Source organism: Paroedura picta, chromosome 4, assembly GCF_049243985.1.
Source record: "Paroedura picta isolate Pp20150507F chromosome 4, Ppicta_v3.0, whole genome shotgun sequence".
Taxonomy (NCBI): domain Eukaryota; kingdom Metazoa; phylum Chordata; class Lepidosauria; order Squamata; family Gekkonidae; genus Paroedura; species Paroedura picta.
Window position 1 is genome coordinate 32,855,829 of NC_135372.1, and position 24,745 is coordinate 32,880,573.

A 24,745-nucleotide genomic window follows, 5' to 3' on the forward strand; every position below is an offset into this window, starting at 1 on the left:
AAGCAATAGGGTACAAAAATCCGTTCTTCTAAGGAGCAACCATGAAAGAAGCATGTGGGTACATAACATTTTACCAACAGTGAAAACATGGGAGACAGAAGGAACAGGGTGGACACCTGTGTACCGTGACTACCCCACGTATATTAGGGCAGAGGGTCATTTTGGTGAATGTGGCCTAATTCACACAAGAAGGGAAATGGCGCAGAACTGGGAGGAACTGGTTTCCATGTAATCTTCCCCTAAGAAGAGTCTCCAGTCTGATTTTCCCTTCACATATCTGAGGACATGGCTCTGGAAAGCTCATTTGTAACCACTATGCCACAATTCCCAAAGGTCAGTCCTCTCCCACACTCAACGAACATTCCACACCACTGGTTGTTGACACCCATCTCTCCACAACCATACTCTCATTTGCCACCATGCCACCACAACCTCCCACACAACACACACATTCAACCCCATGCCCTTACAGACTGGACAACTCCTCCCCTTCCTCTTCCCACTGCCAAGCTCTAGCGCCCGTTGTATTCTTGGATACAATGGGCTTTGCCCCTAGTCTCTACATATTTCCCAATCTAGAATTGTTCCCCTTACTCTATGACACCCGGGAAGCCAATGTTGTGTAGATAGACTAGGATCAGATGAGTTGGTTCTTACATACCTCTTTTCTCTATCAGGAGTCTCAAGGGGGTTTACATTTTCCTTCCCATTCCTCTCCCCACAACAGACACCCTGTGAGGTGGGTGAGGCTGAGAGAGCCCTGATATTACTGCCCGGTCAGATTGGCTTTATCAGTGCTGTGGGTGAGCCACCCAGAACCCAGGAGGAGCAGTGAATCAAACCCAGCTCACCAGATTTGAAGTTTGCGCTCCTAACCACTACACCTAGCTAGCTCTGAGGGAGACTCAGGTTAAAATCTCCAGTCTGTCATGGATGCATGCTGGGCAACCTTAGGCCACTCTTTCAGCCTAACCTACCTTGCAGGGTCATTGTTGTTGTGAGGATAAAAGGGAGAAGGAGACAATGAATGCTGGTATAAATATATAAATAAATAGATGTCATGTGGATATGGTCCAGTGAGATCTCCAGCCTGATCATGAAAAATCATTTTTACAATCTCGTTAGATAAATAGATTCGTTTTAGCAGGAACATTTATTTACTCGTTCAAAAAGGTTACAATGACCTTTAAAAAAAGAAAAGACGTACATGGCAATACAGCAGCTTTTTCCTAGCTTGATTGTACATGCATCATCGGAAGAGCAGAAACATGTTTGTCTGTTGGTGTGCGGGGAATCAACACAACTGGTTTTAATCACATCTCCCAGTCAAACTCCTTGGCCATTATCTACTGTCTGACCCAAGATGTTTACAAAGGAAACAGAAAAGCAGCAAGACTGGTAATAGCCAAGATACAGTATGAGAAAGATGGTTTTATAATGATGAGTGTCCAACATGGAGAGAAAGTTATGCATGGGGAGACCTTACTCTCAGTTAATTCAAAGACTAGGAACACACTCCCTTTCACAATTTTTTTCCCCCTCCTGTTCTGCCATTTTACATAGTTTCCCCATGCAATTGTAACCACGCAACTCTAAGCAGGGATATATCCTTCTAAGCTTGTTGACTTCAATGTTCTTATATGCCTAAGACTGTTGTAGTGCTACTTTAATTTTTTTTTTAAATATGTAAACTAAAGGATGGGTCCAACAGTAAATTTCCACTAGTTGAAAGGAAGGTGATGTAGCTGATTCCCCAGCCGTGCAGACATCTTGAATTCCCCCTGGAGGGTTTTCAACTTTGTGGAAATTCCTAGCAATCTGGAGACGAAGCCTGGGAAGATTGGGGTTCACGGAGGGGAAGGAAGCTCTGCAAGCAGGGTTGCCAGCTCTGAGCCAAGTCCAAAAATCCCATCTCAGCCTTTGGTGGCCCAGTCATCTTCACCCCTGCCAGGGAGGCCTCCCATAAACTGAACCTGTGTTTGTGGTGTGGACCCTTCCACTCCACAAGAAAGGCATATATTTTAATATAACAATATTTTGCAGGTAGGTGGCACTCCAAATTTCAAGTAGAGGCAAGGACTATTGGAACGATTGAGGGGGGACATGAGGTGGCCAGGCCAGGCTATGCCAAGCAGAGAGTGAGACAGAGAGTGACAGACAAAGATGTTGTGGACAGGAGTGGATCCCTGGCCCACAGGAGGTGAGACTGGCCTTGGCCACCCTGGTGGAATGCAGTCCCGAGGGAGATCAGGGCCCTGTGGGATCTTAATCAGTTCCTCAGGGCCTGTAAGATGGAGCTACTGCACCAGGCTTATGATCGGGGCCCAAAATAACCACCATCAATAAATGCAGGCATAACTGCTGGGAGTGATGGAAGACCAGCTCCTGATACCAAAACCCTGCCTGGAAATATTAGTTGGTGGGGATGGGGATGTCAGTTTAATAATGTTTTTAACATATTTTGTATGATTTTTATAAAAGTTGTTCCCCTGCCAGAGTCTGCCTGTGCTGGTTTATTTCTCACTGAGGTTTACTACTGGGTTCTTGGCTCGTTTCCTGTTTATGACTCTGTCTGCCGTCCCTGATCCCAGCCTTGCCAGTAACTCTAGCCACTCCTTCTCCTGTAACGTGACTGTGATGTTGCATGACTTCCTGCCAGAGTGGATCCCTTGCTGCTGGTTTACGGGTTCCAAGTCAGGAACATATGAAGACCTTTGGTCTATGAAGGGCAGAAGCTTCATCGACAGCCGCTGGAAATCTTACTCTATCAAGCATCTCTTTGAAGATATCTAGGAATTTAATGCCAAAAAAACACTTGTTGAGAATGTTGAATTCGGTGCCCAGACTGTGTATTTCTCTTTTGCAGACAACACAGATGTCCTGTTTGTTTCGTGCTTCAAGATACCTCGTTTTAGCAACCGCTCAAAGCGGCATGGTCTTCCCAAACCAGAAATCTCCCACACCCTGGAAGTTCGAACCTTTTAAAGGCAGTTGGCAAAGGGTTGAAATATTTGAAATTATTTATGCTCCACGGAGACCCACACTTTCACTTTATGTAATGCATCTGGAGGAGGGGTGGAGAAACCCATGACCCCTGTTGCTTGTGCTTCCCACATGCATACTATCCAGGGGAGCACTGCACCCACAGGAGGTACTGCCTCTCTATTCTCAGCATATTTCAGAGGCTCTGAAGCCCCTCATCAGCCAAAAAATCCGAGGTATGCAGCACTATGCATGTGTACGGTGAAGTCACAGGATCTCTGCTGTGTGCCGACAGACATACAGAGCGGAATTCATCCTGGGCTGACCTGGAATGTTGCAGCCATCTGACGACTGTTCCTTTGCATAGCCATGTGTGAATGCATCGTTAAGTTTCAATGAAATGGGCCTCCTTCCAAGAATGCCTTTTTTAGAATTGTGTTGTGTTCATTTAGGTTGGCCGTGAAAAAAAAAGTCATTATGTAGTAAGATCATCTACCTGGAACTGTTTGGAAGTAAAGGCAAGACTGACTGACTTGGAAAACATGATGACCTCTTGCTTAGTGTAGGGAGATCCAGAGTGGTGTAGTAGTAAAGAGTGGCGGCTTCTAATCTGGCGAGCCGGGTTAGGAGTCCTTGCTCCTCCACATGCAGCTAGCTGGGTGACCTTGGGCTAGTCATAGTCCTGAGAGTGGTGTTCTCACAGAGCAGTCCTGTCAGAGCTCTCTCCGCTCCACCTCCCTCACAGGGTGCCTGTTGTGGGGAGAGGAAAGGGAAGTTGATTGTAAGCCGCCTAGAGATTCCTTCTGGTAGAGAAAAGCGGTATATAAAAACCAACTCTTCTTCTTCTGGTGACCATTTTGAAGTAGTTTCTCATTGTTTTGTCAATGGGCGGACGGAGGGGGGAGTGGTTAATGGGGTTCACCATGCACCGTTTCATTTTCTCTCTCTATGGTCTCCAAATCCTTGAATTCCAGACCCATTTCAGTCACCCCATTTCTGGCATGTGTCGGGTTCTTCTGCATGGCCATCATCCAGACGGGCACGCAGGTCTCGGGAAATCCCTCTTGTCTTTGCAGCCTCATGATGGTGAGCCCACTCTTTTCAATAAGGCTACTTAGGATGTTCAGATCTCGGATCACGCTGCTGTCCACTTGGTCCAGGACGCAGCCCTGGCGAGCCACGTTGTCCTTGAGGATGATGATCCCGTTCTCCTTCAAGCCGTTCTGGCAGCGGACAAGAAACCCTAGCAAGTCCTTATCTGTCAGATTTCCTGTGGGACACAATGCAGGTCAGGATTATTTATTTCATTTATATATAAAACCTATATCCTACCTTTCTGCTCTCACGAGAGCTATCAAGATGGCTAACAAGTTAATGTACGGGGGATAAAATTGCATTTTAGAACCATTAAAATCACCTCCCAACACGTCATTTAAATTTGATCAAGATGGAAGAAAGACACTCCACCAGATCTTATGGACTGCTCAAAGAAGATGGTTGGATATGAGACAATGGTGATACATGTCTGATGCACAACAGACTAACATCAGACTTCAGAAGAAAATGGGAGTCCTAGGTGTAAACTGCATGGAGCTTTTATTCCAACCCCAGATCGATTCAGTCCCTGCCCTCTACACAGAATGCGATTTCCGTTTGGATTTGGGGCGATTTAAATTTTCCTTCTGCAGCAAGAAGGATTGATCCAGAATGACCCTACCTTTATTGTGCGATATCTCAGAGTGCTGAAAATCCTCAATATCCATTTGGAAAAGAAAGCTCTATGGTAGAGAACCTCTGATAGGCTACACCTGATCATGTGACATGCTTGCCTTAAAGGAGAAGCCCCTAATTTCTCTCAACTTCTGTCGGTCCTGGATTTTTCCTCCCTCCTCTGCCTTTTTCGATCCTCTCCCCCACCCCTCCAAGAAAAGAAAAAGGCTCCCTGCTTGGCTTCTCCCCCCCCCTTCAAGAAAAGAAAGGAAGAGGCTTGGCTCCCCCCCCCCCGAACTACCCTAACCACGTGCAGAAGACTTTCCTGTTTCAATGGGGAGGGGGGGAAGAGGAAGAATCGAGTTCAAAGCGATCTGAATTCTACAGGATTGACAATGGAATAAACAAAGTAAGTGCAGACTCTGCCCTATTCTATTTGTTGGAAGTGGGTATCATGCCTATATTAACCCCAGGCTTGGCTTAGCAAGAGTTGTTTAGAATCATAAAATAATAGAATTGGAAGGTACCTCCAGGGTCATCTAGTCCAACCCCCTGCACTATGCAGGACACTCATATCCCAATCACTCATCTACTGTAACCTGCCACCCCCTTAAGCCTTCACAGAATCAGCCTCTCCATCAGATGGCTCTCCAGTCTCTGTTTAAAAATTTCCAAAGATGGAGAACGCACCACCTCCTGAGGAAGCCTGCTCCACTGAGGAACCGCTCTGACTGTCAGGAACTTCTTCCAGATGTTTAGACGGAATTTCTTTTGTTTAGAGGTGGTTTGCTATTGCTTGCTTCTTCCTTTGTGTTCTCCCATCCAAATACTAACTAGGACCAACCCTGCTTAGCTTCTGAGATATGGTGAGATCATACTAGCCTGTGCCATCTTGGTTAGGGTACACACCTTATCTTGCTACCTTAATTCAGATTTTGACACATTATCAGCATTAACTGTAAAGTGGCTTATCATTTCTGTTTCTCTGTCATTCTGTTCTCAGAATACAGGACTGACCTGAGACCCACTGAACCCAGATGACATCATACTTTCCAGGCGCTGGAGTGAAATCCTGGAGACTGCAGCAATAATACATGTCGACTTTTTTTTTGTATCCACGCAAATAGTTCTGGGCTTCTTCCAGAAAATTCTCCATCATGTCCACCAGCTCTACATGTTTGAAGAAAGGAAGGAGAACATGTTTGCTGACCCGACCAATTCCCGAGCCACAGTCGAGGGCAAAGTCGGTGCCGGCTTTGCCAGGGCCCTGAGAAGAGTGTAAAAAAACATAGACGAATGTTGAGAATTCAGACCTTTTTATTTAATATTTTAAATTTTTTATTTATGGGATTGATTCTCCACCACTCCCGGCATAGCAGGCTCAGGGCGGTTTCCAATATTTCTATAAACAACAATTGGCTTCGTAAAACAATAAAACATTAAAACAATAAGACTACATTTCACATTAATATTGCTTCAAAACGCATTGAACAACAACTAAGTCAACTAGTGGTACCGTATTTGCCGGCGTATAAGACGACTGGGCGTATAAGACGACCCCCCAACATTTCCACTCAAAATATAGAGTTTGTTACATTACATTACAGTACTATGGGCCACTATGGGCAGCTATGTCTATCCCAACTGAAGTGCACTCGGCGTATAGGACGACCCCCCCCCCCCCACTTGGAGGCATGTTTTTCAGGGGGGGGGGAAGTAGTCTTATACGCCAGCAAATACTGTGCATATATTTTTTGATGTTATTATTTCGCAGTCTAAATTCCAGGTGTTGATTTCTGGGGTGGGTGTGAGTATCCTTGTGAAGGGGTGCCTAGGTCCAGATGTCATTATTATAGGGAATTCATTTACACAATTTGATGTAGTGGTTAGGAATGCGGACTTCTAATCTGGCGAGCCGGGTTTGATTCCATGCTCCCCCACATGCAACCAGCTTGATGAACTTTGGCTCGCCACAGAACACAGAAAGCTGTCCTGACCGAGCAGTAATATAAGAACTGCCACCTCCTCCTCCCCTTCTTCTTGGTTGTACTTAATGTTTTGTATTTACAGTTATTGCTGGCGTATAAGACTACTTTTCCCCCCTGAAAAGCATGCCTCCAAGTGGGGGGGGGGGTCGTCCTATACGCCGAGTGCACTTCAGTTGGGATAGACATAGCTGCCCATAGTGGCCCATAGTACTGCAATGTAATGTAACAAGCTCTATATTTTGAGTGGAAATGTTTGGGGGTCGTCTTATACGCCCAGTCGTCTTATACGACGGCAAATACGGTACTCATAAAATACATAATAAGAAACATATAAAACACACTGCTAATTTGCTCCTGAGTCAACTATCACCCATCAACAAGAACTATTCAGCTACTGAATCCATTCTTTGTATCGCACTTGATCACAAAAGATCAAACCTATGAATATCTTTATTATTTAGTAAAGGTAAAGGTATCCCCTGTGCAAGCACCAAGTCATGTCTGACTCTTGGGGTGACGCCCTCTAGTGTTTTCATGGCAGACTCAATACGGGGTGGTTTGCCAGTGCCTTCCCCAGTCATTACCGTTTATTACCGTTTATTATTTAATAAGTGGTTAATTTCAGTGGAACACAAATCTCTTTTATTTTTGACAACCACTCCTGTACCTTAAGAGTATTATTTCGTTCCCAATGCCTGGTGTAAACCAGCCTAGAGACAGTTATCATGTGCGAATCAATCTTTCGTTGATCACCAGGGATATCAGGTAAGTAATTCAGCAACAGTGTCTCTTAACAAGGGATTTGTATTTGCAGCCCAGTAGACACAATTTTACCATCTGTTTTCAGACGGTAGAAGTATAAACCCACCATATATGAAGGATAGTCTGCTTTATCTTCTTTACAGACCAACAGTATCAGTCTTACAGATCTCTGACAACCTTAAAGGAGTGAAGTGCCATCTATAAATCATTTTAACCAAATTTTCTTTCAATGAGAGTTACACTGTAAAGGTTGAAGACAAATCTCCATTTTGCATCATCTAGTTTATTATCTAAGGCTTTTTTTGTCACCAAGTGAGAAAACCTTTATTTGGTTTAAACATCATTTTCAGTACATGCTGGATATTACTTTTTATTGGGTTATTAATACCTCTTCAAATTCTGTTAAAGTTCTTAAAACAGGTTTTCCTTTATATGTATCAGATGACCTAAGTAACTTCTAATCTAAAAGTACTTGAGTTCTGAAATATTAGGTTTTTGACTATCCTCAATATCCCTATATGGAATTACTTGATCATCAAGTACCCAATTTCTATAATAGCTGAAACCTAGGACTTCCCAGCATCTCAGAATAATTTTTTTTATTTATCTCATCAATCATATCACAAGTGTCAGATTCTAGAGGAGAATGAATTGGAGCAGAGTTGTTCTCTCTTGCCTCGAAGGGACGGACCAGAACCAATGGGATAAAAATAATTCAAAAGAAATTCCGTCTAAACATCCGGAAGAAGTTCCAACAGAGTGGTTTCTCAGTGGAACAGGCTTCCTTGGGAGGTGATGGGTTCTTCATCTTTGTAAATTTTTAAACAGAGGCTGGGTAGCCATCTGACAAAGAGGCTGATTCTGTGAAGGCTTAAGGGGGTGGCAGGTTACAATGGATGAGTAATAGGGTTGTGAGTGTCCTGCATAGCGCAGGGGTTGGATTGGATGACTCTGGAGGTCCCTTCCAACTCTATGATTCTATGATGACAATTTAGTTTTAACTTGATCCCAAACTTGAAATAATGTATTAAATATTATCATTATTATAATATTTTTTCCTAGTTACTTTTTCCACCCAGGGCCAACTCTTCAAAAGGTACCTTTGTGAAAGCTCTTTCTTTCTATAATAATTGAAGTATTTTCTATATGTTTGATAGGAAATCAAACCACACCTGGAATTCATCAGTGTAAGTCAGTTTCTTACTCAACCATGGTGTAAGATAGCGATTGTGGGACCGCAAGACTGGGGCAATGGAGTAGCAAATGTGTGACTGTTGCGGGCAGATTTGTATTGCAAAAACAATGCCAATCTTCATAAGGCATCCTATCATAGCTGCCTCTGGACCAAACCCAGGTGGAAAGGAGTTTAGGTAAGCATGAAGCAACACCTAGACTGGGCATTTAACAGCATAGAAGAAGGTTGTAACTCTGTGCAGGGTGGCACTGCTAAACTCTGATCATTTAGGAATGTTATCAAGACCCAAGTAATTCTGCAGGTCGGTATGTGTTTGAGGCTCTGTCTTCTTGGAATAGCTGGCTGGTGGGGCAGAGTTATGGAGGGCTAGGACACCTGTTGTCTCAAGGCAAGGAGTTAGTGGATGTTCTCCTGGTCTGCTAATCATCTTGAGATCACCTTGTGAGACCCTATAAAAAGGGGTCAGAGGCTACTTAAATAAGGCATCATTCAAGACAGAAACCAGAATTGGAGTTTGCTGATTTCTGACGCACCGTCTGGTATTAAAAACACATGACTGTATATATGGTAATCAGAAATGCTGATGCAATATATTAGTTCACATTTAATTATTAGTTCACATTTAATTATTTCTTAAATGCATTCATTTATATTTAATTAATTAAACCACAAATTAAATTATTATGAAGACAGTCTATGGCAATGGATTAGACTGCTGTATTGTTTCATCTTCATCCATGTAAATTTAATTTTAAAAGATGAAAAATAACCATTGCTTCAAAGGCGTCAAGTAATTATTCTAAATGTTTTTGTGCTCTGACCACTCTCACAATAACCTCGTATCCTAGTCGGTCGGATTCTGACCCTGATCAAGGTTATGTGATCATTGTTTTTTTTTTCTAAAAATTTATCTTTTAAATTTCCCAGGCTTTTGATGATGATGATCTTGTTTTATGTGGTGACATTTTATTGTGGCCTGAGCAACACATTCTTACGGGGGAACTTGTACTGTTAAAGATTGCCCGCTGGAGCATCCTCCAACTCAAGGCAGTGGCAAGCGGTGAAATCATATTTGATTCAAATGGAAGCTCATTGTCAGCTGCTCCCTCCTCTCGGAGGTGTGATGAAATTAAAGCTACAGTCCAAATCCAGCTCCCTTGCATGGCACAACTTAGGCTGACACAGGAACTACTCCAGTTCGGAGTTTGGCTCTAAAATAGCCTCCTTCTAACATGACCAGTAGTAAATCACGTCAGACGCCTGTACATCATCTGCTTCTTGGGTCCTGCTTCAGTGATTGATTCAGCAGATTGTTAAGGTCAAACAAGGGGCAAGACGGCAGTGCGTATGCTAAAAATATTCCAATGGCTGGTACTAGCTACAGAATGCGCTCCACAGACATGCCCGCCTTTGGCACTTCACTTTATCATCCTGGTCTCTGCTGACACATTCCATGCAGTTTCTTTGATTTGATCAAGAGAATCCCTCAGCTCTCATACACAAAGTTCTTAAGATGGATGCCACGTCAAGGGCTGGAGGAGGGGGAGATGCATAAAAATAATAGTTGCTCCCAGCATGCTTAAAACAGTAGCCATTTTGAATAGTAGCAGGTTCTCGCTGCATGATCAAAGCAAAGGCCATTTTGAATAGCGTTACCTGTAGGCCAGAATCCTAATTTAGAAACCTGAAGAGAAAACTGAAGAAAGAATGAGGCATTGCCAGTGCAAGCACCTCTAAGACTATAGGTTTCAATGGACATAGAAAGGAGTCACTCTGCTTAGGACTGCAGTGTGGGAGTACCACACTAGAAAATCCTGGAGGAGTAAGCCACGTTATTTATAATTTAATTATTTTATTTATAATTTGATTTATATGCCGCCCCTCTCGGTCTAGCCCAGGCTTTCTCAGCCAGGGTTTTATTATATTTTCCTGAAACCTTGGGGTTTCTTGATGGCCTTGGAAGGGTTCTCCAAAAGGGTGGGAGTCAATTTTTTATTCATTTTTAAAATTTGTTAAACATTTGAGTGATATGATCATATATGGTCATGTTGACCATACCCTCCCCAAATGGCCAACGATTGGCCTGGAGAGAGTGAGAAGGGGAGGGGCCCAGGTGGGTGTGTCTGTAGCTATGCTTCCCAACCATATTCTACACAATCGTGCCACTTATGGGATTTCGCGAAACCTGAAGAATATTTCAGGGGTTTCTCAATGGTAAAAAAGTTGAGAAAGGCTGGTCTAGTCTGTAGCAACAGGACAGGTCAATAGCACCTCAGATATTTGTAGAAATTATGTGATTGTAAGATTTTCTAAGTCAGAACTCAGTTGGTCAAATGCATTGGCTGTCATCCATGAAAACTTGTGCCGAAATCAGTAGTCCTTAAGGTGCCACAGAAGTCTTGTGGTACTTTAAATACTGATTTATTAACTGCGGATTAAGCTTTTGTGAGCCTTGATCATTTACGCACTGGGAACTTCATTGCCCCACCTCCCTTGCAAGAACACAAACCGGGGGCTGATGAGGCACACCAGGCCAAATGCTCCCCTATGTGGGTGCAGGAAGAGGTGGGGCAACTTGGCACAACTAAAACTCCAGCCTACAGCCCGGCATGAAGCCTCCAGTGCGTAAGCGGTCCTTGTGAGCTCACTTTTCAGAAACATAGAAGTATTATGTTGACAAGCATCCTCAGGCAACTGAATTGTCCTGCAACTCACAAAAGATTAGGTAAGAATAAATCTGCTAATCTTAAGAGTGCTTAGGACACATATCTCCTGTTCTCTGTTCAAATCTGCACAATGACACTATGAAATAGGCTAAGTTGAGAGAGAGTGACTTGCCCAAGGTTACCATCTGTGTACAATAACAATGGGTAGCTCCAAGAAACCAAAGAGTTTCTGGTGATTTGGATTGCACATGGAAATAATGTAGCAGTGCAGAGGATGTTGGCAAGCTGGCTTTTTTTTGGGGGGGTTGTCTGTGTTTGTGTGTGTATGGCATAGAAGAAGAGTTGGTTTTTATATGCTGCTTTTCTCTAACAGAAGTGGCTTACAATCCCCTTCCCTTTCCTCTCCCCACAACAGACATCCTGTTGAGGTATGTGGGGCTGAGAGAGCCCTGATATTACTGCTTGGTCAGAACAGCACTATTGGGACTGTGACTAGCCCAAGGTCATGCAGCTGCCTGCCTGAGGGGGAGCAGGAATCAAACCTGGCTTACCAGATTAGAAGCTGCCTCTCTTAACTGCTACACCAAGCTGGGTGGTTTATAATAATATTATATTATTAATATAAAGATTATAATAATCTTTTTGGGAATGGCAGTGAGCACCGGAGGCAATTGGCAGTAAGATTCTCATCATAGCAGGAGGTCTGGTAATCCTATCCCTGAATTTGTCTAATGACTCTAACCCCATTTTGGAGCCATCTGTACCACCCCCCCCCCCCAGCCATTGCTACATCTGCTGGTGATGAAATATTTCCTTTGCCCATTCTGAATCTAAGGCCCACCAACTTACTGCATGTCCCCCAAATTCTAGTACTATGAGAGGAGAAAATGTCATCCCTATCCACTTTTTAATAAACTTTTAATTTCTTATGTGAACTCTTGATATGTATTTTGTCCACCTGTCTAGGCCATGCTCAAGGCAACTTTTTCTATCTCTTCATGCAAACCCTGCAATCACGGGGAAACAAGTTATGTTGTGTGCCAGGTGAGGGTGGGGAGTTTCCACAAGGCTACCTTATCTGTGTTTGCCACATCCAAAATGGAAGCCCAACTGAAAACCTGGGCAATGGGGCATGACAAGGTGAACCGCTCAACAACTCACCCCTACAAGATCCCTAAGGAATTCTCTGGAGGACGCGACATCTGTGCTAGACAACTCAACGAAGTCTCCCATCATGCCTTCTTCGGACGCCGGCACCTCCCTGTAGAAATGCTTGGCTCTGGCATAGAATTGCATTTCGCCATTGATAACTTCACTGGTCAGAGCATAAAGTTTGACTGCAAAGAGACAAGAGGGATGATCATCGATTGCCGAACTTGATGGCTATAGAAAGCATTTTGAGTTTCTGAACTGACTAGCTCTATTGAAGGACCAATAAGAAAGGCTGGATTGTCAGGTGAAGCTTGACGATCTCCCAGAATTCCAATGGGTTAGTTACTCTCGAGAATATTGGCTGACTTCCCTCCTGTGTCCAAACTCTACCCTCCCCAGGTTCTGCTCCCCCAAATCTCCAGGAACTTCCCAACTTGGAGTTGGCAACTCATAAGACAGGGGCAGGAGTAGGAAGGGAGCCCCATCTCCATCATGCCTGAATTTCTACTCTCCTCCTTCCTGACTGGAACAAGGACTCTTTGACATGCCTGTTGTTGGCGGTGGTGTCAACTGACAGTATGGGTCCTCCTGCCCACCCATTGCATACTTGATTGCTTAGTTCTTACTACGCAACCATTTGTGTTGAATTGCTTTCACTCTGCTCTGCCCCGGCAACTTTCCTTGCAAGGAACCCACTCACTAGGATCAGCCTGCCATTCTTCCATCCGAAGGAGAAGACTGGGAGGAAGATGGTTCACAGCATAACAGCTGAGCTGTAGCGACAGGTGCCTCTTTGCATTCCTGGTGTCACTGGACCAGCTGCTGCATCCTCCTCTTACTCCACAAGGGCTGATAAATGATTTTAGCACATGCCAATCACAGAAGAAGATATTGTGAGGCCTGGCCTACACAGAGCATCGCATGACCGCCTAGGCATCACAATGCCGTCCTCCATATATGAATACTTGGCCCCTGCAAGAATGTGCCCTGGTAAAATATTGGCGATCCAGTTTAGAACACTCCGGTTTAGAGTACCCCAGGGATTTGTCCTGGAGCCTGTGTTGTTCAATAGATTTATAAATGATTTGGATGAGGGATTAGAGAGGATACTTATTAAATTTGCAGACAATACTAAACTGGGAGGGGGTAGCAAACACAACCAAAGACAGAAACAAAATACAGGATGATCTTGATAGGCTCGAGAAGTGGGCTAAACTGAATAAAATGAAGTTCGATAGGGACAAATGTAAAGTTCTGCATTTAGGTAGGAAAAACCAAATACACCAATATAGGATGGAGGAGACTTGTCTTGGCAGTAGCATGTGCGAAAAGGATCTAGGAGTCTTAGTAGACCATACATTAAACCTGATCCAGCAGTGTTTAAAAGGGTGCCATATGGGCGATGGAGCAAAGTTGTTCTCTCTTGCCCAGGAGGGACGGACCAGAACCAACTGGATGAAATTAATTCAAAAGAAATTCCGTCTAAACATCCAGAAGAAGTTCCGGACAGTCAGAGCGGTTTCTCAGTGGAACAGGCTTCCTCGGGAGGTGGACATATGTCCAAAATGTCCAAAAATGTCCAAAATGTCCAAAAATCTTTGGACATTTTTAAACAGAGGCTGGATAGCCATCTGACGGAGAGGCTAATTCTGTGAAGGTTCAAGGGGGTGGCGGGTTACAGTGGATGAGCAATAGGGTTGTGAGAGTCCTGCATAGTACAGGGGGTTGGACTAGATGACCCAGGAGGTCCCTTCCAACTCTATGATTCTATGATTCCATTAAAAAGGGATGTGTGTATGTGTTTGAAGGTGTGACTGAAATGTGACTCAGTTATGGCTGGAAAGGAGGAGAAGTTGCTCATCCACTAATCAAAGGTCTGTGGCCTGATAATATTTTGTGATTCGGCTTGAACACACTCGGGAGAGGTCACATTATAGGACGGCATCAAAAAAGGAGTGAGCAGTTAATGCAACAGAAAAGCAGAAGAAGGTGGGAAAAGAAATTGTCATTGGCCATGTCCCTTCCTACATCATGGGAAAAAGATACAGAGGGCCATCACCTGTACAACAATCTACAACCTATAGATTGTAACCTGTACAACAATCTACAGATGTAAAGATTGTGTTGTAAAGTTGCTTGAAACTGGGGGAGAAAACCACCATAAATGATGATTAAATATTTGTAAGCCCTCGATGTATTACAGCGGAAGATGGACTCCTCTACAGACACAATGTCAGGGAGCCATCTAAACCAGGGCTGGCTTTCTCAACCAGGGTTTCATGAAACCCTGGGGTTTCTTGATGGCCTGAAAGAGTTTACAGAATGGATGGGAGTTAATTAATTTTTAATATACTTAAAAAAAATTGTCAAACATTTATTGGGTGATATGACCATATATGGTCATGTTGACCTGTTATTCAACCCCCCCCCCAATGGCCAATGATGGGCCTACGGTGGGTGGGAAGGGAAGAGGCCCCAGGTGGGCATGTACCCAGCTACGCTTCCCAACCATATTCCGTCCCATCGTGCCACTTCTGGGGTTTCTCGAAGCCTGAAGAATGTTTCAGGGCTTTCTTAACGGTAAAAAAGTTGAGAAAGGCTGCTCTAGGGTGTGAGAGAACCTCGTGAGGTAGGATTTTCCCCACAAAAGCCTGTAAAGACCAACTAGAAGGATGGAAGGAGAGGCAATGGTTTTGCTGCAGCTGCTTTAGCCAAAGTTCACTGGCTGGAATGAGGATACTCATATACTTCTGAGCATAAAGGGAGACAATACATCCCCAACAGGAATCAGGCTTGCAAAAGGGTTTGTGGAGGCCCAAGAAGGCTGTGGAAGAAGCAAGACTCTTGCTTAAGGTGACCAGATTTTAACATTGGTAAAACGCGACACCATTGACCGGGCAGGTTCTTGATTAAAAATTTGGTCTATATGGAGCAACAAACATTTTCATAGAACACAAAAATAGTATTGTAATATATATATATATTTAATTTCAACATAAGTACAATTTGCTAGGTGCCTCCAGATGTCCCTCCAAAAGTGGGACAATCTGGTCACCTTACTTCATTCAGAAGTTACTGTGTCGCACTTCAGGGGACCTCAGTTCCAGGCACCGGGCTTAAGGTAGGACCCGGCCCCCTCCCTTGCACTCACTTCCTTCCCTTTGAAGAGGGAGTCCAGCAGCCTCACCAATGGCATGGGGCTTCCAGGTGTGAAGCATGAAAAACAAGGTCCCTAATCAAAACCAAATGGTCCCTGCTTGGAGGAGCTTTGCCCCAGCGTGCAGCGGCTTCAGGCCTTCCCACTGGTCAGTCAATGGCATCCATGCACAACCCTTGAGTGATTACTCTACGTTTGTTAAGAAGAGTAGCCGGTGAATGCTGCTGAGCTTGCAAGCAGGTTCCATTTATTTCTACCTCTGAGCATCCTGGATAGACAGACGGAGCCTGTGGGGCGCTGTCAGGGCTGATCTCACAGGCAGCAGTTCCGAGATGGATGGAATGTTTCCTAGGCTCACTTTGCCTAGCAGCTGACTCTAATGCAGAACATAAATTTCACTAGAAGCTTGGGCAGAGCAGCAATGTGCCTACCAGATACCTTTCTAATTACATGATGTGTGCACATGCTTCCATAATACATTACAGTCTGCCAATCCATGTTTGTTGCGGGCAGCTGTTCTGGTGTGGATGTCTATCTGCTGTCATTTCAGGAGCCTGGAAACCTTCTTCTGTCGCCTGTCTCCATCCCTACCTTTGATGGTGTTTTCAAATGAGATGTAACCAAAAGAGGCATGGGGAATCCACCGACTGATTGCCCAATGTCCTGAATGTATCCAAAAGCCGCTGTTAGGGGTCACGGTTAACCTTTTTCTCCTGCACATTTCCCCAGATAAGAGAGACAGGCACCATTTTATGTACCACCTTCTCTCTTGCCTTAGCAGCTATCTCCCATGATGTGAATATGGGCGAGAGTCTCAAATGCATTTTCAATGTATGAGAATGTCCACTGCCAGCAATCAAACTCAGGTGATTCAAAGAGGATATGTCAAGTGAGACTGCTCTTGTCCAATCTTGGAAGCTAAGTAGGGTTGACCCTGGTAGCATTTGGATGGGAGACCACCAATGAAGTCCAGGGTTGCAGAGACAGGCATTGACAAACAGGCATACAGGCATACAGAGACAGGCATTGACAAACCATCCCTGAACAACTCTTGCCTTGAAAACACAACCAGGTCATAGTAAGTTAGCTATGTCTTGACGGCACTTTCTCTCACCATCTTATCAAGGGTCCAAAATTGAATAAACCAGGCACAATGAACCAGGTGCCAACTGAAGAATATCCTCCAGACACAAACATGCATGACGTTGCCTGATACTAAGCCAGACACTTGGTCCAGCAAGTTCTACCCTGGCTGGCACCAACTGGATTTCCCTGGAACCCTGGGGCTCCCTGAGAGTTCCCCAGGGGTTCCGTGGCCTTTCCTGGAAGTTTGGATGGCTCCTGACGTCACTAGAGGTCACTGAAGCCCATTTCCCCTGCTGCTGTACAGGCCCTACTCAGAGTAGACCTAAAGCATCCACTTTCGTTTTATCCTATTGGCCCTTCCTAATGCTGGTCACATCCAGTAGGAATGTATGGGTGACATAATTTTATTTCACTTCTTTACAGTCATTGACCAGCATCATCAGGAAATAAATAAAAACCACAGTAAATTAAAACATTTGAACAACCAAGTCACACAATGTCAACCGAGGATTTCTGCACTCTAGTGGCAATATAACAGAATTTTGCCACCATATAAAAAACAGAATTGTCTGCAGGTAAGATGTTAACTAAAAGATCATCAAATTAGAGTCCAATAGCACCTTTAAGACCAACAAGGATAAATCCTTGTTGGTCTTAAAGGTGCTATTGGACTCTATTTTTGTTCTGTGACTTCAGACCAACACGGCTACCCACTTGAATCTAAAAGTCCATCAGTATGTCAAGAGACCCTAAGTAACTATTTCTGATAACCCTATAAAAATCACAACAAAATGAGCAAAATGGGTGATGTCACTTCTGGTGGCCATGGCAGACAGGCATGGCCAGCTAACATAATTTCTGGGGTTCCTCTAAGTCTGAAAAATATTTCAGGGATTCCTCCATGGTCAAAAGTCTGAAGCAGGTCTTGGTCTAAAGCAGTGGTTCTCAACCTTCCTAATGCCATGATGCTTTAATACAATTCCTCATGTTGTGGTGACCCCAACCATAAAATTATGCAAGTGTTCTTTCACAGAAATTAAACCAAATCTGACCAATGGCGTGAAGATCCGTGGTTCATGATTGTATATAAATTGTTTTCCCCCCCGGGGTTTCTCAGTTGAGTTCTGTCTCTTGTCTCACCATGCTGTTCTCACTCTTTTCCACTGCTTCAGACAGACGAATGCTCTATCTCATCTACCCCGCAAGGAGAATGAGGCTGCTGAGCTGCACTGAAACCGGGAGCGCCTGGTGGGAGACTGTGCCACACTGGAGGTGCTGCTGGAGCAGCTGGTGGCCGAGCGTGGGCACCTGCAGGAGGAGCGGTGCCCCCCCCCAGCCAAGCTGCTCGCCCTGCTGCAACCCCTGTGGAAAGGTCATTCGACCCCCAAAGGGGTCCCGACCCCCAGGTTGAGAATCACTGATCTAAAGTCTTTCACACTACCTACTGCCTGGTCCTCTGAAATGGAGATGCCAGGTCTCCAACCTGGGATCTTCTGCATGTGACGTAACATGGGAGTCCTTTCCTGAGATCTGCTCACCTTGACGATACGGATGGCATCCCTTGCAAGCTGCTGGAAAAGGCAATGGAAATCAGCCGTAGCAAAGCAAGCTGAGGGAACACGACCGTTTGGGTTTGATCTAAACAGTATGGCAGGGCTCTTGCTCCCATCCAACAAAAGCTTCTTTTCCCAGCCCTCCTTGTCATCACATACTTAAGACAACTGCTGAGCGGATACTATTAAACCTTTAATCCATTACACATTTAGGTTATGCTGGAGAAACGCATACTGCAAGTGAACATGGAGCCTGACGGGGATCAAACCTGAGAGGTTTTGCTCCCTTGACTGAGTTACTTTCACCTACTCTGTGTAAAAAGATCTTGTGAAATGGTAGATGACCTCCCAAATTGTGGTCACGGTTTCTGGTCATATATTGCTAAATACCACAACTAGGAAAGGAGGAGTACCTCAGATTTTTTTTGACCCTATATTTCCAGCAAAATATATTAAACAGAGCCATGTAAACACTGAAGGATGGTGAGAGAGAATATTGGAAATGGTATGACAGTGGCACAGAGGCCTCATTACTGGTGACGTACATTCGTACAAGACAATTCTTTTGTCGCCTTGGCAAACACTTTTAACACGTTTTTTAAGCAGAAGCCTAACCCAACAAAACTTGAGATGAGTGTAGATTCAAATGGGCAGCAGTGTTGGTCTGAGGTAGCACAATAAAAACAGAGTCCAGTAACACCTTTAAGACCAACAAAGATTTATTCAAGGCGTGAGCTTTCGAGTGCAAGCACACATCAGTAGAGACGTGAAGGCTTGAGAGTTAAAAAGGCCCTGAAATATCTGTGGGGGAAAGAAGCCTTCTCTTTTGGAATGAGGGGAATTTTCCTTAAGATGAAATTTTAATGTTGTGCGTGTATTTTAATTGTGTTTCTGATTGTTTTAATGATATGTGTTTGGAGGAAGGTTGGTTTTAACACTTGATTTTAAAAATTATATATATATATATATATACATATATACACACACACACACACACACACATATATAATTTGCCACCTTTGTGGCCCTCATAAGGGCAGAAGGGCGGGATATACACATACTCCTGATTACCACCGTTCTATTCGGAACAACTCTGGTACATAGTGGGTGGCCATTTAGTGGTCAAGTTATCAATCCTAGTTTTATGTTTTTTACTGTTTTTATTATATTTTTACTGTTTTAATGTACTTTAAGTTGTATTTGTAACTGTGTTGTTAGCTGCTCTGAGAACGCAAGTAAAGGGCGGGATACAAATCAAATTATTTTTGTTGTTGTCAGCTATTCAGTCGTGTCTTAGTGATCCCATTATTAACAACAACAATAATAAACAGTTTCCAGGTCAAAATATACAGTATTTAAAAATCTGAGGACTTTTCCAACTTGTCAAGTGGGAAATTTAGGAAGCACCCCCCCTTCCCCACTGGAGGGGAGTGAAATGCTTCCTAGGACAATGCTGATCTGGGGTTTCCCAATATGGAGTCTTGGCTCTCAGCCTACACTTTTCCTTGGGCCATCCAAGTGTTTTTAGAAATGGGTGAGGCTAGTTGGGGCTTTTACTCAGTTAGGCTTTGGATTGGCTGTGCAGATTTTTTAAAACACTGCTGTTTTAAAACAGCACAAGGATCTTCACTATGTAATCAATGTAAGCTGCAGCAGCCATTTTGTGGCTGGTCTGCCTCCTGCGGCAGTTACTTTGTGGCAGCCATTTTGTGACTGCAGCTGGCCTGCTGGATCAGAATGTCAAAGGTGTCACAAGCTCAAAAAAGTTGGGGGCCCTAGCTTTACTCAAAAAGGTATAGCATGGAATTTTAAGACAACAGTCTACAGCAGGCTTTCTCAACCAGGCTTTTGCGAAACTCTGGGGTTTCTTGACGGCCCTGGAAGGGTTTCCCAAATGGATGGGAGTAAATTTATTTAATACATTTTTAATTTAAAAAAATATTGGCAGATATGACTATATAGTCATGTTAACCTGCCCCTCCTATGGCCAATGGGTCTGGACGGCATAAGAAGGGGAGCGGCCCTGTGTAGGCATGTACATAGCTATGCTTCCCAACCATATTCTGAATGATCACCTCACTTCAGGGGTTTCTCAAATCCTGAAGAATGTTTCAGGGGTTTCTCAACTGTAAAAAAGGTGAAAAACACTGCTCTATAACATTGGATTATGGCAATACCTATGTATGTTGCAGACATATACAATATACTAGGGGCAAAGCCCGTTGTATCCAAGAATACAACGGGCGCTAGAGCTTGGCAGTGGGAAGAGGAAAGGGGAGTTGTCCAGTCTGTAAAAGCATGGGGTTGAATGTGTGTTGTGTGGGAGGTTGTGGTGGCATGGTGGCAAATGAGGGCATGGGTGTGGAGATATGGATGTCAAGAACCTGTGGTTTGTAATGTTCGTTGAGTGTGGGAGAGAACTGACCTTTGGGAATTGTGGCATAGTAGTTACAGATGAGCTTTCCAGAGCCATGTCCTCATATATGTGAAGGGAAAATCAGACTGGAGACTCTTCTTAGGGGAAGATTACACGGCAACCAGTTCCTCCCAGTTCTGCGTCATTTCCATTCTTGTGTGAATTTCGGCCACATTCACTGAAATGTCCCTCTGCCCTAATACACATGGGGTAGTCACAGTACACAGATGTCCACCCTGTTCCGTCTTTTCCATTTTTTTACTGTTGATAAAATGTTACGTGCCCACATGCTTCTTTCATGGTTGCTCCTTAGAAGAACGGATTTTTGTACCCTATTGCTTACTACCCAAAGGAGTCTCAAAGAAGTAAGTATAGCATATATGTTACCATTTCCCCCCAACATTCTGGGATTTTTAAAAAACCTGTAACGTCAAAATTTCCAGACAGTTTACAGAGCTGGACAATCCAGCTGTAAAAGCATATTGAATGTGCATTAGCCCACATGTGAGGAAACCTAAAGTGCGCCGGAAGTGCATAGGAACTGTTTACTCCATGTCCGTAACTTTCTCTCACTGATGATCACTGCTGTTCCGCTGCATATACGCCCTTCAAACCTGATCTAGCCCCATCACACCTCACAGACTTCTCTTGGGCCAAAGAGGAAGAATAAGATTTGGTTTTATATTCCACTTTACTCCAAGGAGTCACTTTAAACTCCTTACAAGCCCTTACCCTTCCTACAGGCACTCTGTGAGGCAGGAGGGGCAGACAGAGCTTTGAGAGAATTGTGGCTGGCCTAAGGTCACCCAGTAGGCTGCATGTGGAAGAGCAGGGAATCAAACCCAATGCTCCAGATTAGAATCCTTCACTCTTAACCAGCATACCACATTGACTCAGGGGAATAGGCAGCTGCTTTATAAGGCTCTCCCTTCTTATTGGCTGCTACTGCTTCTTGAATGAATAATTTAAATAAGCCCAAAGAATCACAGATGATGTAGTGGATGGAATGATGACCCAGTGACATTTCTGGCTGCTGATCAATATGACATCCACAAAAGGATTGTGCTTAGTGTTGTAGCATATGATTTAATGCAGATAGTCTTTTTAGGTCTGATCTTTTATTTATTTGGTTGTTTGTTTGGATTTTTATACCGCCCATTCTTTACAGCTCTGGCATCCCCCCCCCCCTTGAAAAGGATCTCAGGATAAAAGGAGCTCAGGATAAAAGATCTCCCATGTACCTGGATAACTTCAACAAATTTTCTGTACAATGCTTGTTCCAATCATACCCAGGTTCTGGAGAAATATCGAGGCAGAGGAGAAGGTAGGCAATACAGGACTACTTAACTGGAAGGAGGAAAGTCTTTGAAAAAAGAAAAAAAGCCAAAATTTTGAAGCTGCCAAGTTTAAGTGAAATTCTGGGTCTCCTCCGACCCATGTGTTCTCTTCGACAAACCAATCCAGGCTTCCCAATGATATTTGATTAGCAATTAAACATAGAGACTTATCAGAATTTATGTTGCTGATTGAGTTCAACCTGTCTTTTTAATGTATGTATAAGACTTTATTGTTTCCAGCCATAGGCCATTACAATGTTAGCAATATCCTAGCGGTTGATATCAAAAAAGCAATAAAACAATTAAAACAATATATGCAGTGGTCCATAGATAATGAAAGACGATAAGAATTCGGGTCTCTAGCTCTCTGGTGGCATAAATTTGGCTCGAATTTTCCTTGCTGCTAGTGCAAATAATGAGACATTATACCTGATATCGGCTGGTATCCAATAATAAAAATACCATTTTGTCTAAATTCGCAGGGAAGTTCTGGCCATTCAAAAATCTCTCAATATATTTGGTTCTCGGCTCCAGGTATAGCGGACAATCCAAAACATAATGATAGAGGTCTTCAACAGCAGGTTCTCCACAAATACATAGATGGACAAAAGGTACACCAGAAAAACGGCCTGAAAATAAGGCTGATGGCATAGTTTGAAAGCATAAATGGGCAAAAGCCATTCGAAGTTTTGGTGTCTTTTTAATGGGATTTGCCCACATCACCTCCCATTTAAGGAAGACCATCCATCAGGACTTCAAGAACAAACAGACTGATTCATTTGACACCATGGGGGGGGGGTGTCTCTCAGCCTCGCAAACAGGAAAAAAAATACCCAGAAATAGAAGTCCAAGTTTGGTGTTGTGGTTAGGAGTGCGGACTTCTAATCTGGCATGTCGGGTTCGATTCTCCACGCCCCCACATGCAGCCAGCTGGGTGACCTTGGGCTCGCCATGGCACTGATAAAACTGTTCTGACCGAGCAGTGATATCAGGGCTCTCTTAGCCTCACTCACCCCACAGGGTTTCTGTTGGGGGAGGGGAATGGGAAGGCAAATGTAAGCCGCTTGGAGCCTCCTTTGGGTAGAGAAAAGCGGCATATAAGAACCAACTCTTCTTCTTCAAGATTTCATACGCAACGTACAGAACCTTGTGCATTTCAATCACTGCAACCACGAATCTCACTGGGCGACCTTAGACCTGTCTCATGGTCTCAGCCTATCCTACCATGCACGGTGTTGTGAGGATAAAATGGGAAAACAGAAAACAATGTATATTCCCCTTGGAGGAGGGTTGGACTAGATGACCCTGGGGAACCCTTGGAGGAGGGTTGGACTAGATGACCCTGGAGGTCCCTTCCAACTCTATGAATCTATGAAAGACAGGACAAAGAGGTACTAAGACACACAGACATGACTTAGGTACCCAGCTTACTCACCCAGAGGCACCTTCTCTAGCAGGCAAAGATAACTCTGGAAAAAATCATTCCGAATGGCCTTGTGCAGGACGAAAGACATGCTATGCCGACAGAGTTGCTCATCCGTCTTGTGCCAGCGGGACTTAAAGGCCAAATGGGCTCCCATATACTCCGTGGTATCCATAGTCTTCTGGCGGTAGCTGCCGGGGCGACCTGTCTTTCCTCTCCAAGGACCGCAGAGGAGTCGTTTAAATTGCGACCATCTCTGTCCTCCTATATGTGGGTGCCCACCAGCCGGCAGTGCCTAACACTTGCTCAGAATAATCTCAGAAGTGTCAAGCTCTTAACCTAGCAGGTGCTGGGAAGCGATAAAAAGCCAGATTGCTTCGTCAGGGGAAAAGTATATCTGCTCTCAAAGCAGCCACTGGAATTAGCCTTGAAAATCCCACCCACCTCCTCCCTCATTCTTAGGCATTGCTGAAAATAAAATGGTTCTCCAGTATGTATGCTACCCCTTTGGGCCTGGCTCTTACCTACTTGCCAATGGGACTCACTGTGATCTTTGGTGTTTAAAAAAAAAATTATTGCTATTGAAGGTTTATGAAAGTTCGGAAAAGGGGAAAAATTTAAGAAAAAGGGAAGAATGAAAATGAGATACACATCAGTTACATTTTCCAGAAATCGATAGAATTAAACTGATAGTTTATAGGAAAGTTACTTACGGAAGATGCGATTTTAAAGGTTTTTAATATTTATATTTTGATATCTATTTATTTATTTATTTTATTAATTACATTTCTAGTCCACCAGCCTCCTTGGGGGACTTGAGGCAGATTGCATAAAAATACATAAAATCCCTAAACTTTAAAACCACGCGCCTACAGATAGCAGAGAAATAAGGAGAGTCATCCACTCCCTCCATAACACCCACAATTTTTTAATTATGTGATTGTTTTTCTATTGTTGTGTACCACACTGAGCCTGCAAGGGAGGGAAGTATGCAAATAAAACAAACAGCTAACTAGCTAACCATCACTGGATCTGTGAGACCCTGCCAACTACCGACCCATCTCGCACCTAGCGTTTCGGGGGGAGATTGTGGAAAGGGCTATCGCGGATCAAATATTAGCATTCCTGGAGGAAGCTTCAGACCCAGAACCATCCCAGGCAAGCTTCAGGCCTGGCCATGTGGTAGGAACAGCACTAGTTGCCCTAATGGATGACCTTTGCCATCAGCTGGACTGAGGTGGGTCAGCACTACTCGTGCTATTAGACCTCACAGCAGAGTTTGACACAATCAACCATGAGCTCCTAGCTCACTGCTTCA

The 24,745-nt window shown here is 44.0% G+C and overlaps 1 protein-coding gene across 1 annotated transcript; it reads right to left on the minus strand.

Annotated features, from left to right (window-relative positions):
• Positions 1-1,134: 1,134 nt before the first annotated feature.
• NTMT2 (N-terminal Xaa-Pro-Lys N-methyltransferase 2) lies at positions 1,135-23,778 on the minus strand. Its single transcript, XM_077332257.1, has 4 exons — positions 23,440-23,778; positions 12,465-12,640; positions 5,710-5,959; positions 1,135-4,252 (listed from the first exon to the last, which is right to left on the minus strand). Exons 1-4 carry the CDS (start codon positions 23,600-23,602, stop codon positions 3,891-3,893), a joined length of 951 nt encoding a protein of 316 aa, XP_077188372.1. The 5' UTR covers positions 23,603-23,778; the 3' UTR covers positions 1,135-3,890.
• Between the last annotated feature and the right edge of the window lie 967 nt (positions 23,779-24,745).